The sequence below is a fragment of the Etheostoma spectabile genome, chromosome 7 (assembly GCF_008692095.1).
Source record: "Etheostoma spectabile isolate EspeVRDwgs_2016 chromosome 7, UIUC_Espe_1.0, whole genome shotgun sequence".
NCBI lineage: Eukaryota > Metazoa > Chordata > Actinopteri > Perciformes > Percidae > Etheostoma > Etheostoma spectabile.
In genome coordinates, this window is record NC_045739.1 from 24,482,171 (window position 1) to 24,498,542 (window position 16,372).

Below are 16,372 nucleotides of genomic sequence, written 5' to 3' on the forward strand. Positions count from 1 at the left end.
CTATCTATATACTATTTTTTTTTTCTTTTTGATGTCCAATACACATAGGTAGTTACTGTCGATATTCCTGGTTCTATACTAGTCCCATTAAAAAATAGGTAGATTAATGTCGATAGTTCTGTTCTATAAGTGCCCATAACATAGGTAGATACTGTTGATATTCTCGTTGTATAGTTCCATAACAGAGGTACGATACTGTCTATATTTCGTTTCTATAAGTCCAGAACATAGGTAGATTACTTGTCTAGATTCCTGTTCTTATAAGTCCATAACATAGGTAGATTACTGTCTATATTTCCTGTTTCTAGAAGTCCCATAACATAGGTAGTACCTGTCTATATTTTCTGTTATTCATATAGTCCCACTATAACAGAGGTAAACTGTCCCTATAGTTTCCTGTTTCTATAAGATGCCATAACTAGGTTTTCAATACCTGTGCTATATTTTTCTGTTCTCTATAATCCTAACAAGTCCGTCTTTTGTCTATATACTCCCTATCGTTTAGGTTATTTAAGAGTCCTGCGTCCTATATTCTGTTTCTATACGTTTTCCCATAAATAGGTAGACTTCCTATACTTCTGTTTCTTCGTCCCATAACATAGGTTAGGGTTGCTGGTCTGTCAGAGAGACTGATCGGAAAGAAGACGATGGCGATGAATGACGTTGGTTTGAAACCTTTAAAGATCGGGGCTTTTGATGAAAAAACCCACATGTTCCTGGTTCTTATTTAAACAGAGTACAGCATCCGAGGTTACTCCTGCTCACTGACTCACTGCAGCCTGAGGAAGATTGAGGGTGACCGTCTGCAGCTGTCTGTTGGCCTTCGTTCTGGGCTGGAACGTCACCGCAGGTAAGAAAACTAATATATTATAAAAACATAACTTTAACCCTCATGGTTGTCCCCCTGTTGTCCTCATGTTGTCCTCATGTTGTGCCTCATGTTGTCCTATGTGTACCATATTATGTCTTTTTCTAATTCCCCAAAATAACATGATTGATTCCAACGCTCTTTGCAAGTACAAATCTATACCTTTCATTATTTGGGGTCTTACTCTATTTTGTAGCATTTGGAAAACAAATGGAAGTGTGTTTTTGAAATAGTATTGAGTAAAAGTTGACATGTGTTGTATGTTATGTATGGTGTTCGTGTGTTGTAAAGTAAAAAAGTGGCAAACTTTGGAAAAAAAGCATCAAAGTGTTGAAAAAAAGGACAAAAACGTAAGAAAATCTATAAAAGCGTCATAAAAGTGTTGATTTTCAATTTTTGACGGGAAGACACACGACGGTTATTGGGTCTGTCATTGCTACTCATAACTTGAGGAACTGGTGGGTGTGTGTGTTTGGATGGTGTGTGTGTATGTAGTGTGTGTGTGGTGATATCTGTGTGTTGTGTATGTGTGTTTGTGTGTGTATGTCGTGTGGGTGTGGTGTAGTGGCATGTCGTTTGTGTGTGCATGTATGTGTTGTGTGTGTGTGTATATATCTGTGTATGTGATGTCCGGTGTGTGTGTGCATATGTATGTGTGTTGTGTGTGTGTCTGTGTACATATGTGTGGATGTTATGTGTGTGTGTGGTGTGTGTGTGTGTGTGTGAATGTTTGTGTGTGTGTGTGGGTGTGGTGGTATGGTGTGTGTATTGTGTGTTTTATGTGTGTATGTGTGTTGTGTGGAGTGGGTGTGTGTGTGTAGGTGTGTGGGGGGTGTGTGTATGTAGTTGTTGTGTGTTGTGTCATAGTTGTGTGTGTATGTGTGTGTGTGTATGTGTGTACGTGTGTGTGTGTGTCTGTATGTGTGTGTGTGTGTCAGGTGTGTTCTGTGTGCGTAGGTGATGTGTGCTGTGGTGTGTGGTCTGATATGTGTGGTGGTATGTATGTGGGTGTGTGTGTCGTGTATGGTGACTGTTAGTGTGCAGGTATGTGGTGTGTGTGTGGTGTGTGTATATCTTGTTGTGTTGTGATGTATGTGTGTGTGTGTGCGTGTAGGTGTGTCGATGATGGGTGTGGCTGGTGTTGTTTGTTGTGTGTGTGGTACTATGTGTGTGTGTGTTGAAATGGTTGTGTGTGTGGTATGTGTGTATGGATGTGTTGTGTGTGTGTATGTTGTGTATGTGTGTGTATGTGTGTGTGTGTGTGTAGTATGGTGTGTGTTGTGTGTGTGGTGTGTGTGTGGTGTGTGTGTGTATGTGTGTGTGTATGTGGGTGATGTGTTGTGGTGTGTGGGTGTGTGGGGTGTGTGTGTGTGTGTGTTTGTGTTGTGTGTTTGGTTTTGGTGTGTGTATTTGTGTGTATGTGTGTAGTGTGTGGTGTGTGTGTGTGTGTGTGTGTGTGTGTGTGGGTATGTGTGTGTGTATGTGGTCTGAATGTGGGTGTGTGGTGGGTGTGTGTGTGTGTGTTGTGTGTGTGGTGGTGTGTGTGTGGGTATTGTGGGTATGTGTTTCTGTTGGTGGTGTGTAGTGTGTGTGTGGTGTGATGTCGGTGTTGTGGGTGTATGGTGTCGATGTGGGTGTTGTGTGTGTTTGTGTGTGTGTGTATTCTGTCTGTGTATTAACAGTGTTAATGTGCAGAAGAGAGATCATGCTGTGTTTGTGCACCTGGATTAATAAAACTGTAAATCGATTCTTGGATTATTAATGAATGCATTGTATAAGGATTTTGCAACGGTGCATGAAGATGGTATATTTTGGTTGTTAGTGAAAGATCCCTGTTTCACAGAGGCGTGGTGTGTGTTCGTGACGTTGTGTGTGTGCGTGTGGTGCGTTGTGCGTGGACGTGGTGTGGTGTGTGTGGGCATATTGTCAGGCCGTATGAGAATGTAATACATCTGAAGTGTGAAAATGTAATTTTCCCATTGGGATCAATGAAGAATATGCTAACAAATGAGATAAACAGATTGTTTTTTATGTAAATTCTGTTTCTTTTGCAGGAATATTCCTTCAAATATTTGAAGAAAGGTCACAGGTTATTCTGCCATGTCCTCACTCTGGGGGGGGGAACGTGACGTGGAGCAGAGAGAGGAATGGAGTCAGAGCTGACATCCTGACAGTTAATGGTGACGGACAAACAACACACATTCAAGACCCGAAAAAACAACAACGATACGGTTCATTAGTTGATAAGTCGCTGGTCATTATCAGAGCTGTCGTCTCCGACTCTGGAAGATACTTCTGTAACGATGAAGCTGTGGATCTGATCCCATCAGGTAACACCAAACTCCCATAATTCATTCTGCTTTCTGTTTCTAGACTCATGTCTCTAAGCTAAACATTCAATAAAAAAAAAAAAGTGATTAACCCTAATGTTGCCCTCATGTTGTCCTCGGGTCAAATTGACCCGTTTTCGGTTAATTGTTGTTTTTTGTCAGAAAAAAAAATGGGGCCTTCGAAATAAGCGCTGAAAATGTCAACATTAAAATAAAAAAACACCTAAAACATACTAAAAGCACCCACAACATTAAAAAAGCAATAATAATAATAATAATGTTGAAAGAACGTGTTCTTTTTCATGGTTGACAGGAAGACGACACAAGGGTTAAAAAAAAAAAAAATGTTCTGACACTCATTGAAATGGTACATTTCAAATGTAAAAGCACCTTTTTAAACCTTTAATGGCAACTATTTTTTAAAGTATAATATACTCATTATTCATGTCTGAACCAGGATTTAAAATCAATGGAAATTCCTGCCTCTGTGATTAGAAGGAATATTTACTTCCTGGATTTGAAGAGCTTTTTGGTGTCGCCTACATCTGCACTAAGGTTTTATTTTCCTTTATAAATATAAGTAATAACAACAAGGTAAAAAAAAGGTCGTCTTGTTCTCGTAAAGTCACATTTAAAGTGGAAATAATCCTCTGACTTCACACTGAACATGTGTACTACATCCATTAATCTATGTCTGTACTGATTGAACATGTGTGTTGTGTTCAGGGACAACTGTACTTCCGGCTCCAGAGAGGACCAGCGTCTCTCTGACGTGTCCTCATGATGTGGGACCATCACATGTCCCAACATGGACCAGAGACTCTGGAGGACTACAACAAGGACCAGAGGCCCAGACGTTGACTATAAGAGACGTGCAGCCTGGGGACGCTGGACTTTACTACTGTGATGGAAAACCAGCTGTTTATCTGGACGTGACCCGAGGTGAGAGACAGGAAATACACTATGGAAATGTTCTAACACACACTAATAAATGCTCTAACACACACTGACACAAGCACAGACACTCAATCAGAGAGAAACAGAAACATGGGGGCGAGGTAAACACAATAATTGGGCCTCCTAGCATGCAAGCTAACTAAGGGCGTCTTCACATCTGTCTCATTTGGTCTGGACTTCCGGACCAATACCGCAGTTGAGAAAGGTGCCGCAGACCACGGTCCAGATCAAAAGACCAAATTTTGGTCCGGATCGAAAGAGGTGGTCTTGGTCCGGACCGCCGCAGACCACGGTCCAGATCAAAAGACCAAATTTTGGTCCGGATCGAAAGAGGTGGTCTTGGTCCGGACCGAAAAGAACCATTGGTTTGGTTAGTATGAAAGTATGAAAACTCTTTGAGGATGGTTCAGACTTTCAGACCAATTACTGGAAGATTGGCCACTACTTAGCATAGAAAAAGACGAAAAAGACCAGAAAACCCCGCTAGAAAAAGAAAAAATGAGTTGTGGAAGTAGGAGAAGATGAGATTGCCCTCATGTTGTCCTCATGTTGTCCTCATGTTGTTCTCATGCTGTCCTCATGCTGTCCTCATGTTGTCCTCATGTTGCCCTCATGCTGTCCTCATGTTGCCATCATGTTGTCCTCATGTTGCCCTCATACTGTCCTCATGTTGCCCTCTACTGTCCCTCATGTTGCCCTCATGTGTGCCCTCATGCTGTCCTCATGTTGCCCTCATACTGTCCTCATGTTGCCCTCCAGTTTGCCCTCATGTTACCCTCATGTTTTATCCCTCATGCTGTCCCTCATGTGTACCCTCATGCTGTCCTCATGTTGTCCCTGTTGCCCTCATTGTCCGCATGTTGTCCCGCTGATTGTTGTCCATGCTGTCCTCATACTGTCTTCATGTTCCCTCATTGTTGTCTCCTCATGTGTCCTCATGTTTGTTCTCATCGCTGTCCTCATGCTGTCCTCATGTTCGTCCTCATGTTGCCCTCATGTTGCCCTCAGCTGTCCTCATGTTGCCCTCATACGTCTTCATTTTGTCCCTCATGTTCCTCATGTGCCCTCTGTTTGTTCTCATGCTGTCCCCCCCCCCCCACACCCCCCTCATGCTGTCCTCTGCCTGTCCTCATGTTCTTCCTCATGATTGTTGCCTCATGTGTCCCTCATGTTGCCCTCATGTTGTCCCATGTTCCCACCATCTGTCCTCATGTTGCCCTCATGTTGCCCTCATGCTGTCCTCATTTGCCCTCATGGCTGTCCTCATGTTTGCCCTGCTACTGTCCCTCATGCTGTTCCTCATGCTGTCCTCTATTTGTCCTCATGTGGCCCTCATGTTGCGCTCACGTTGTCATCATGCTGTCCTCATACTGTCTCTCATGTTGCCCTCATGTGTCCCTCATGTTGCCCTCTGTTTGTGCTCATGCTGTCCTCATGCTGCCTCATGTTGCCTTCAGTTGTTGTCCTGCATGTTGCCCTTGTTGCCCTCATGTTGTTCCCTGTTGCCCTCATAACTGGTCCTCATGTTGCCCTCATGTTGCCCTCAGCTGTCCTCATGTTGCCCTCATCTGTCCTCATGTTGCCCTCATACTGTCCTCATGTTGTCCTCATGTTGTCATCATGCTGTCCTCATACTGTCTTCATGTTGCCCTCAGTGTCCTCATGTTGCCCTCATTGTGTTCTCATGCTGTCCTCATGATGTCCTCATGTTGCCCTCATGTTGTCCTCATGTTGCCCTCATGTTGCCCTCTGTTGTCCTCATTTGCCTCAGACTGTCCCATGTTGCCCTCATGTTGCCCTCCTGCTGTCCTCATTGTCCCTCATCTGGTCCCCATGTTGCCCTCATGTTGCCCCTCATGTTGCCTCATGTCCCATGTGCCTGTTTCCCATGTTGCCCCTCATACTGTCCTCATGTTTGGCCCTCATGTTGCCCTCAATGTTGCGCTCATGCGTGTGTTCCCTCATGTTGCCCTCATGTTTGTCCCTCATGTTGTCCTCATGTTTTGCCCTCATACTGTCCTCATGTTTGCCCTCATGTTGCCCTCATGTTTTCTCTATGTTGCCCCTCATACTGTCCTCATGTTGCCCTCATGTTGCCTCATGTTGTCCTCATGTTGCCCTCATATGGACTCATGCTGTCCTCATGTTGCCCTCATGTTGTCCTCATGTGCCCTCATGTTTCCCATGTTGTCCTCATGTGCCCTCAATGTTCCCATTATATTATATAATATATATATATATAATAAATATATATCATATATATGTATATATATATATATGTATATATATATATATATATATATATATATATATATATAATATATTATAGATAGACATATACATGGTGTAACGTGTTCTCTGGGCTTGCTGAGGATGTTGTGTGCTTGATGTTTTAAAATAGAATTAACCTCAGAGTTTGGTGACGGCAGCCTTCACCCCGCCCTCTGGGCTGAGGTTTGTCTTCAGCCGTTTCTATTCAAAGGAATAGAGACAATAGATAACGTTCTCATGTCTGTACCTGTAAGACTGGAAAGAGAAGGGGGACAGACATAATCACGGGGGGGTCGGGACCCACCCCAGCTTAGGGCTGTGTCACCCCCCTCCCCTTAAAATCTCATTAAAACTTCTTCTTTTCCTAAACCCATGTAAACGTAACCCACCCTCACCCTTTTCTGCGTCAAATCAGTCCCGACCGAGCGAGTTTAGGTAAAGCCGTTTTGTTGTTTTGTTGATTGTTCGAGATAAAATACATAAAATGAATTGTATGATCTTCTCAGCACTTTTCTGTAGTGAAGTGTATTTATGTCCTACATTATTTCCTCTTTCTTGCTCTGAAGGTGACAAGGCACCACCCACAACAACCACAACCACAGCAGCACTTCCTCCAACAGAGGCAACAACTGTACCATCAACTCCACCTCGGACTGATAAACACACGACGACAAAGAAACAACGTCACAACAGGAAGAGTAAGAGGAAAAATCTTCATGTGAAATTAAATGGATGTAAAGGGTTTAATGTGAGAGAGCATGTACATAAATACTGGACTCTGTCTTCCTCTGACACACACAGACAAGACGAAGAAAAACCCAACAACAACAACAACAACAACAACAACAACAACAACCCCAACAACAACAACAACAACAACAGGTAACTGGGCAGGACAGAGTCAAAGTTGTTCTGAGAAACGTACAAACACGATGCGACCATCATGGTCCAGGTGACGTGTGAACATGATGTCCACTCTTCATAAAGGTACAGGCTATAATTTGGTATAAACTTGTACTTCTCTGAAGCCAATCTTTGTGAAAGTCATGGTCTATATTCACGTCGTTCCACTTCTGGGATTGCTTCGTTGCCGATGGAGATTCCGCCCGGTTTCAGTCATTTTGACCGGATGTCCGTCCACTTCCTCTTTCTTTGTGTCGGTGCTCTAACCTGCAACTGGTTTCTGAGGACTATGGTTACCTGGTCCTCAGATCTCGGCCTTTGTTGCCTCCTGTTTGTCGCCTTTTCGCAGTCTATTTGTAGCATTTTTGCTGCCTTTTCGTAGTCTTTTTTATGCCTTTTTGTCACCTTTTCGTTGCCTTTTGGTAGTATTTACGTCAACTTTTCATCGCCTTTTTGCCGCCTTTTCGTAGTCTTTTCGTCGCCTTTTTGTAGTCTTTTTGTCACCTTTTCGTAGTCTTTTCGTCGCCTTTTCATTGCCTTTTTGTCGCCTTTTTGTAGTTTTTTTGTCACCTTTTCATCACCTTTTCGTCGCCTTTTCGTAGTCTTTTCGTCACCTTTTAGTCATTTCCTGCGGCGGATTTTCCTGAGGACTATGGTTCCTCGGTCCTCAGTCTCTGCAGGTAAATCCAGACGCTAGCTAGACTATCTGTCCAATCTGAGGACTATGGTTACCTGGTCCTCAGGTCTCTGCAGGGTAAATCCAGACAGCTAGCTAGACTATCTGTCCAATCTGAGGACTATGTTACTGTCCTCAGGTCTCTGCAGGGGTAAATCAGACAGCTGCTAGACTATCGTCCCAATCTGAGGACTATGGTACCTGGTCCTCAGATCTCTGCAGGGTAAATCCAGACAGCTAGCTAGACTATCTGTCCAATCTGAGGACTATGGTTACCTGGTCCTCAGGTCTCTGCAGGGTAAATCGCAGACAGCTAGCTAGACTATCTGTCCAATCTGAGGACTATGGGTACCTGGTCCTCAGGTCCTGCAGGGTAATCCAGACAGCTAGCTAGACTATCGTCCATCATACAGGAGACTATGGGTACCTGGTCCTCAAGGACTCTGGCAGGGTAAAGTCCAGACAGCTATCTAGACTATCTGTCCAATCTGAGTCTCTGTTGACGACTAAAACTACTTCTAAACGTAAACACGTTCCACCAAACCAGTTCCTTCCCAAAGCTATTTAGCAGCGGCACCGTGGCTCCGTCCAGCGCTTAGCCCCGCCCATGGCGACTGTGATTGGTTTAAAGAAATGCCAATGAACCAGAGCAGGTTTTCTCCCATCCAGGAATGCTGGGTGGACTAACCAGACCCTCCTCTACAGCGCTGTGGAGGAGGGTCTGGAAACGCGAGACTAACTGGACCATCAAGTCTTTCTTTGTTTTTTGTTTTGTATGTTTTTGTATTGTAACCTGTAGATACAACAGCCTTTAAAGCGTGTATAATTGTAATGAAATACACATGCACGACACATAATACTTTATATAATAATTTGATTTGTGCTCTGCTGTAACACAAACTGTTTGTAAATGACATGCTATGTTAATTAGTTCTTACTTTGTTTTCCTCCGTGTGCTCCTGAAGAATATCCACCACCTCATATTTGGGCGATTGGAGTAGTCGTCTCCTTCCTCCTCCTCCTCCTCATCTTCCTCCTCATCGTCTACTTAGCTCGGAGACGGTGCAAAAGACGAGGTGAATCAAACCTGACCTGTTTACACGTTAAAAAGACAAACAATGAATCAGTAAATACACATTTAAAGGAGAAATCCAATCAATTTCAACAAGTAGCTCTGTTGTTTGGATATTTGGAGGTCTGTCATTAGAGAGAAAAACTAACCAATCGGTGCTGCCTACACCGTGCTATCCTCCTGCTAACGTTAGCACCCAACAGGCTTAAACAGGGCAAGTTTTAAATGTGTTTTTATGTTATGGGTAGCAGGGGAATGAGGACCAAATCGCAGGTTTACAGGCGAACACGGGGTTGTTTATTGGGGAAAAATGGAAAACAGTCCACAAGGGAAAACGTCCAAAAATCCACAACACAAAGTCCACAGGGGTCCAGGGAAAAAAGGGAAAAACACAGACAGGACTAACACACAGGAAGAAACTTACGAAGAAGACGGGAAGGCAGAAGACGCCGTGTCCACAGGCAGACAAACCAGCAAGAGGATCTGACAAAGGACAAAGGGGACACAGGGGTTAAATGCAAGAGGTAACGGGGAACAGGTGAGACGTCAGGTGAATCCCATCAGGGCAGGGCAGGGCAATCAGACAGGCACAAGGCAAAGCTAGACAAGACAAGACAAGACATGACAGGAAACAATACTACCAAAATAAAACAGGAAGCAGAACATACAGACTCACAGGGGAACACAAGACAGGACCAACAACACAAGACCGGACCAACAACACGAGACCGGGGAGAAAACCGAAACACAAACACAGGGAAAGCCAAATGTAAAAAAATAACCCCAAATAAAACCCCCAAACCACGACATTTTCAGCCTCTAAACATGTTCAAAATGTCATTAAAGTTCCTATCCATGTGCAGTGATTCCTTCCGAGTGAACACAGCGAATTTCACTGCTGTAGATGTGACAGAAAGTCGTGTTTCGACTAGTTTGGACAGAGGTATGTGCACTGGCTGAATTAACGCAACTTTTATGCCTTTCTGTCACATCTACAGCAGTGAAATTCACTGTGTTAACTCGGAAGAATCACTGCACATGGCTAGGCACTGGTAATGACATTTTGAACATGTTTAGAGGCTAAAAACACCTTTAAAAACTTGCCCTGTTTAAGCCTGTTGGGCGCTAATGCTAGCAGGAAGATAGCACGGTGTAGGTTAGTTTTTCTCTCTTTAATGGCAGCACTACACATTTACAAACAGCAGAGCTTTGTGTTAAAATGGACTGGAATTCTCCTTTAAAGGTGCCCTGCCACACATTTGTTTTCCTTTAAATATGTCAGGTACATATGTGTGTGTGTGTGTGTGTGTGTGTGTGTGTGTGTGTGTGTGTGTGTGTGTGTGTGTGTCTGCTCTAGCCACTGAAAAGAAATAAGAGGAGAAATCAGACCAATCACAACAGCCGGTCAGTCTGACGTCATGCTGCTGCCTGAGCTCATTAATATTCATGAGCTGGGTAAAGGATGCTGATAGCCAGGCTCTCATTGGCTAGCTGTTAGCTAATCAGGGTCCAGCAGCTAAGCTGGTTGAATATTATTACACGTATATTACCAAATACGTGTGGCGGGGCACCTTTAAGAAGATGCATAATAAAAAGAATGCATAAATAAACCCCAAAAAGTGAACCAACAGAAAAAGAAGGAAAACTTTAAATGCTAAATGTAAAAAAGCTGAAAAATGTCAGTAGGTGTTTCACATTACTGTTTGTTATTTTGCCATGAATATCCAATGATGAATATCTAATATGTATTGGAACAACAAATATGGGAAATTAACAAGCTTCTGCTCCTTTTTGGACATATTGAACATTTACTTTTAATACTTTATACTATAGATGTTGCTTTTCTTTTTGTACGTTGCAACCATAGACTGCATATGAAGAGCTCTATGTACAGCGTATGGCTGCAACACACATTTTGTATTTTTATAATTTATCTTATTGCTATTTTTGGTCAGTAATGAACTAAAGAAACCAGAAACCAGCAAGAGGACTGGTCCCCCTTCAGCTCTAACGAGGCCTTGAAGTCTTGTCGTATGACTAATAGGTCGGAGTTACTTTTGGAAAAACAAACCCGAGTGTGAAAATGCTCTAAGAAAACTGGGTTTGGTTCCTTTAACGAGGAAACGCCTAAATGAGGTAATCGGTGATTGCTCACTGTTTTACTGACGTGTGTTTTACACAGGAAGTGACGAAAAAAGCCCCGTCTACGAAGAGATACAGGACGGAGTTTTTTTTCAGCCGAAAAATGGTGAGAGATAAGAAATGTTCCTTTTTCACGTCAAGTTCCTCTTCTGATTCATACGTTCGTTCGTATTTATTATACAGGAGAGTTAGAAAAAGTTACATCACATTGCAACGTAAAAACGAGCCTGACTCAGTTTAAAAACTGGTTTTCAGCAGGTTGACGTGATTTCAACTTTCCACTGTTTTATTTTTGCTTTAATTCACGTGCAGTGAGAATTTGAGCATTTCTGACACACCATATATTTCATGTCTTCATTCACAAAATTGCATGTAGACAGTAGATATTTCAATATTTCTGCATCTAGCAAAACAACCAAGAAGACATCTTTTATTTTGGCAGGTGGAGGAACGTCGACCGCACAAGGAGCTGCACACTGCATGGCCGATCTCTCAGGTGAATAACAACAGATTCTCACTCCCCGCGCGTGTTATACTGCTCATTTTAGCCTAATTTATTATATATATATCTATCTGTATGAATTCTACTTGTAGTAATATCCAGCTGTATATTATATTCAGTACATATTCACCTGTAAATCTGGTTCACAACACTTGTTATCTGTATATTATATTTACAGGACAAATCTATCTGTAAAATTCTGTTGATAATAGCATTCATTTCTATATTTATTCAGTACATAGCCATGTCCTGTACTAATGGAACCAGTGTATATCCTGCACCTGCTGCTATTGCACTTCTGGTTAGACCTGAACTGGGGCATTTCGTTGCCTTGTAGCCTGTGTAAAAATGACAAAAGTTGAATCTATCTACATCTAATCTGTCATCCTAAAATCTCTAATCTAATCTATTAGACTATCTATCACTAATCTATGGATCTCAATACTCTAGCTAATCTAGATTCTGATCTATCTATCTGATCTAACTAATCTATCCCTAACTAACTGATCAATCTAGTAATCGATTACTTAATCTAATCTAATCTACTACTACTAATCAATGACTACTTACTATTATCTATACTACTGATCTAATCTTATGCTGATCCATCTCATCTAATCTCATGCTAAATCTAGATAACTACACTCTAATATCTAATCGTCAGACTAATCATGTTCTAATCTAATCTAAGCTAATCTAATCGTAACTATCTAGATCTAATCTAATCTGATGACTAATCTAATCTAGCACTAATCTAACTGATCCTAAATCTAATCTTCTCCTAATCTCGATCTAATCTAGACTGAATCTGACTAATCTAGTCTAATCTACAACTACCTATCTAGATCTTATCTGATATGCGTATCTAATTCTATAATCATCTAGACTATCAATCTGATCTAATCTAATATCTGATCCATCTAATCTAACTCTGATACTAACTCTAATCTACTGACTAATCTACTACATCTATCTATCTAGATACTGACATCTGTCTAAAGACTAAATCTGACTCTAATCTAATCTAATCTAGACTAATCTATCTGATCTACTCTAATCTAACGATCAATCTAATCTATCTGACTGATCTAATCTAATCTAATCTGATCTAATCTAACAACGCCGCTTGGTCAGGTGCGTTCGGCGCTTGTTATTGACGCAAAAAGTGTCCTTAGTGTCATATTTAGATGCGCTTGGTCGGGACTCTGGGTGTCCCTTTTTGATGCTCTGGGTCGGGACTATTGGCCTCACTTTTTGACAATCTTGCGTCTTGCCCTTTGGCGTCATATTTAGAGGCTCTTAGTCGGGACTCTTGGCGTCTGGGTCGGCACGTACAGTACGTTTAACTGACATGCGACACAAGAACGGGTTTAGGTGAAGGTGGTGAGTGGGGTTACCTAATGTACATTCCAGTGACACTCTGGACAAGAATGGCACACGGACCCTGGTCTCCTGGGTGAAAGTCCCGCGTTGTTTGACCCATCCGTCCTCAACTCGCTCTCACGCAAGAGTTACAACGGACACACAACAACTAGCACAGGGTTAAGGCAATTAAAAGACAAATGTACAGTAAACATGTGGGCTATATGTATAATATACGGGCTACTCAAAGAGCTGTGCAAATTGCAGCGACTATGGTAGCGAGTAGTAAAAAAGCCCAAAAACAACACAGGACACAGGACAACACAGGACCTTGGAGACCAGGGATCGTGTCCCGCGTGTCCCGTTCTTGTCCCGCGTGTCCTGGAAACGTAAGCCCACCCACGACCTTTTCCTTAACCTAACTGCTTCAAAACTTACGCCATGTGTGTTTAGATAAGACGCTAAAGAAGAGATTTTTAGTGCCAGTGACAACGCCATCGTATGTTACGCGATGGGGGGGAGAATGTGTTGTAGGAAAGGGTGAAAATCCACATAGGGAGGTGTTCTGGGGTGGAGGACGGGTCAAACAACACAGGACCTTCCCCCTGGAGACCGGGGATCGTGTCCCTCGTGTCACATTTCCTAAACCCAACCGTCGCTTGCTTCTTTTACTGAACCCAACCGAACGCAACCGTCCGGTTCTTCTGTTCCTAAACTCAACCGCCGTTCTTCCCTAACCTGACCGCGTCAAAAGGGACGCCAGTAGTCCCGACCAAGCGCGTTTAGATATAAATCTCTATCTATTTATATTTATATTCTGTGCTGTGTGACTGATTTTGTTGCTGCAACACTGTAATTTCCCATTTTATTGGGATCAATGTCTATCTATCCATCTATCTACCTGTCTATCTTTCTATCTATCTATCCATCTATCTATCTATCCATCTATCTACCTATCTATCTTTCTATCTTTCTATCTTTCTATCTATCTATCTATCTATCTATCTATCCATCTATCTGTCTATCCATCTATCTACCTGTCTATCTTTCTATCCATCTATCCATCCATCTATCCATCCATCCATCCATCCATTCGCATCGCCATATCCATTGCTCTCGCATTCTATGGCCATTGCCATAGCCATCTATTCTTATCTATCGATCTTTACTTTGGCTATCTATTCTATCTATGCCACTCGCATGCAAGTCCATCACTGCATCGTATTCAGGGGGTGTACTCTCCATCTATCTATCTTCCATCCATCCATCTATCTATCTTCTATCATCTACTATCTATGCTATCTATCTATCTATCTATCTGTCTACTTCTGTGTCTATCTATCTATCTATTTACAGAGTTATCTATCTATCTATCTATCTATGTCTATCTATCTGTGTCTACTATTCTATCTATTTACAGTATCTATCATCTATCTATTATCCTATCATCATTCTATTCCATCTATCTATCCAATCCCATCCATCCATCCATGCATCTGATCCCATCTATCTATCTATCTATCTATCTATCTATCTATCTATTGTCTATCTATCTTCTATCTATCTATCTCAGTCTTCATCATCTATCATCTATCTCTATCTATCTTCTATCTATCTTCGCTATACATTTCTATACTTCTATGCTTTATCCATGACTATCGTCTATCTATCTATCGATCTATCTGGATCTTATCCATCTATCTAATCTATCTATCTATCCATCATCTATATATCCATCCACATCCATCATCTACTATCGATCAATCACAAATGCCGACATGACCACCCCCCGCACCAAGTGTCTGTATTTTGTACCTGTGTTTCTGAAGCTCAATGTCACTTTTTTAACAGTCTTATGTCATTTGACAAAAGAAGGACTCAGCCTTCATGGGGCAAATGCTCTTATTAGCTGGGGCTAGAGCCCCCCCCCCCCCCGCGCCTGCGTCTGATCCGGTCTTCCATGTCATTAGATCCTGATTGGAGGAGCAACATGTTCAGAAAGCCAAGCTCCCTTTGCAGATTTATGGTCTCCACACGACTCGCTACCCTAGTCGCTTTTAACACTACGTCATCTAGAAAAAGCAGACAAACGGGACCGTCTCCAGGTGATTGGATCAATAACGCTCGTTGGTGAAATGTCTCAACAGATGGATCGAACCGACACGATCACACGTACGACACCGTCCCTCATCTTCCACCAGAGAAGAAGAACGCCGGTAAAGACGGAGCTCACATACTCTGTTTATTTACAGTATTTCTGGTAACAAGCATTACATATTCACTGTGTTTGAATCCTTCTCACAGGGACATCGCTCCCCAACGAGTCCCCATATTCCTTGATTGGAAATCCTTATAAAGGTAACTGTAACACATATAATATATAATATATAAGCAGGTTTACTGGGTCAAAGACACCATGATATATATATATAAAAAGATTCTCTTTAAAACTGGAAATACAGAAACTAAATAATATCAATATATATATTTTTCAAAACACTGAATGAGAAGCAGATGGTGATTTTTTTTTCACTCTGATGAAACGGACTAAATTCTGCTCTGTGTTGTTTCTCAGATTCGTCGCAGGTCGCTGTCGGCGCGTATTGTTTGCTGGAGAAACCAAAAGTGACGCCGAACGACTAGAACCAACGTCTCTGCTCCGTCATTGCAGCCGGGGAACGGGAACGACTGAAACGGCCCCTTAGCAACACTTTCCATCTCACTGGACGGCTCGTTTTAAGATAGTTTGTGGATACTGGCGGTGTGCATTCGTCTTTGGATTGAATGTTTTAAAAGATAGATAGATAGAGAGAGAGAGAGAGAGAGAGAGAGAGAGAGAGAGAGAGAGAGATAGGGAGGGAGGGAGGAAGGGAGGGAGGAGGGATGGATGGATGGATGATAAGAATAGATAGATACGAGAGAAGAGAGCGAGCGAAAGAGAGGAGGGATGTTATGATAGATAGATAGATAGTAGATAGGATAATAGATGGATGGGATTGATGAGGGAGAGAGAGAGAGAGAGAGAGAGAGCGAGATAGAGAGAGAGAGAGGAGAGGGAGGATGATAGACATAGATATAGTAGAATCGATCATAGATAGCTAGATAGATCGATCAGATAGATAGATAGATCGATTGATAGAATAGATGGCGGATGGATGATGGATGGATGTGATGGCATGGTATGAGCTAGGCTGGAATGGATGGATAGGGATTGGCAATGGTGTGATGTATAGATAGATTAGTAGATAGATAGATAGATATATAGATAGATAGATAGATAAGATATATA

The 16,372-nt window shown here is 42.2% G+C and overlaps 1 protein-coding gene across 1 annotated transcript in view; it reads left to right on the forward strand.

Annotated features, from left to right (window-relative positions):
- LOC116693036 (uncharacterized) overlaps nt 1-15,726 on the forward strand; it is a 20,003-nt gene extending 4,277 nt beyond the window's left edge. The window contains exons 2-7 of the mRNA XM_032521708.1: nt 2,923-3,198; nt 3,925-4,140; nt 6,993-7,160; nt 15,231-15,299; nt 15,388-15,441; nt 15,659-15,726. Of these exons, the coding sequence (XP_032377599.1) occupies nt 2,923-3,198; nt 3,925-4,140; nt 6,993-7,160; nt 15,231-15,299; nt 15,388-15,441; nt 15,659-15,726 (851 nt within the window). The remainder of the gene's footprint in view (nt 1-2,922; nt 3,199-3,924; nt 4,141-6,992; nt 7,161-15,230; nt 15,300-15,387; nt 15,442-15,658) is intronic.
- The last annotated feature ends 646 nt before the right edge of the window (nt 15,727-16,372 follow it).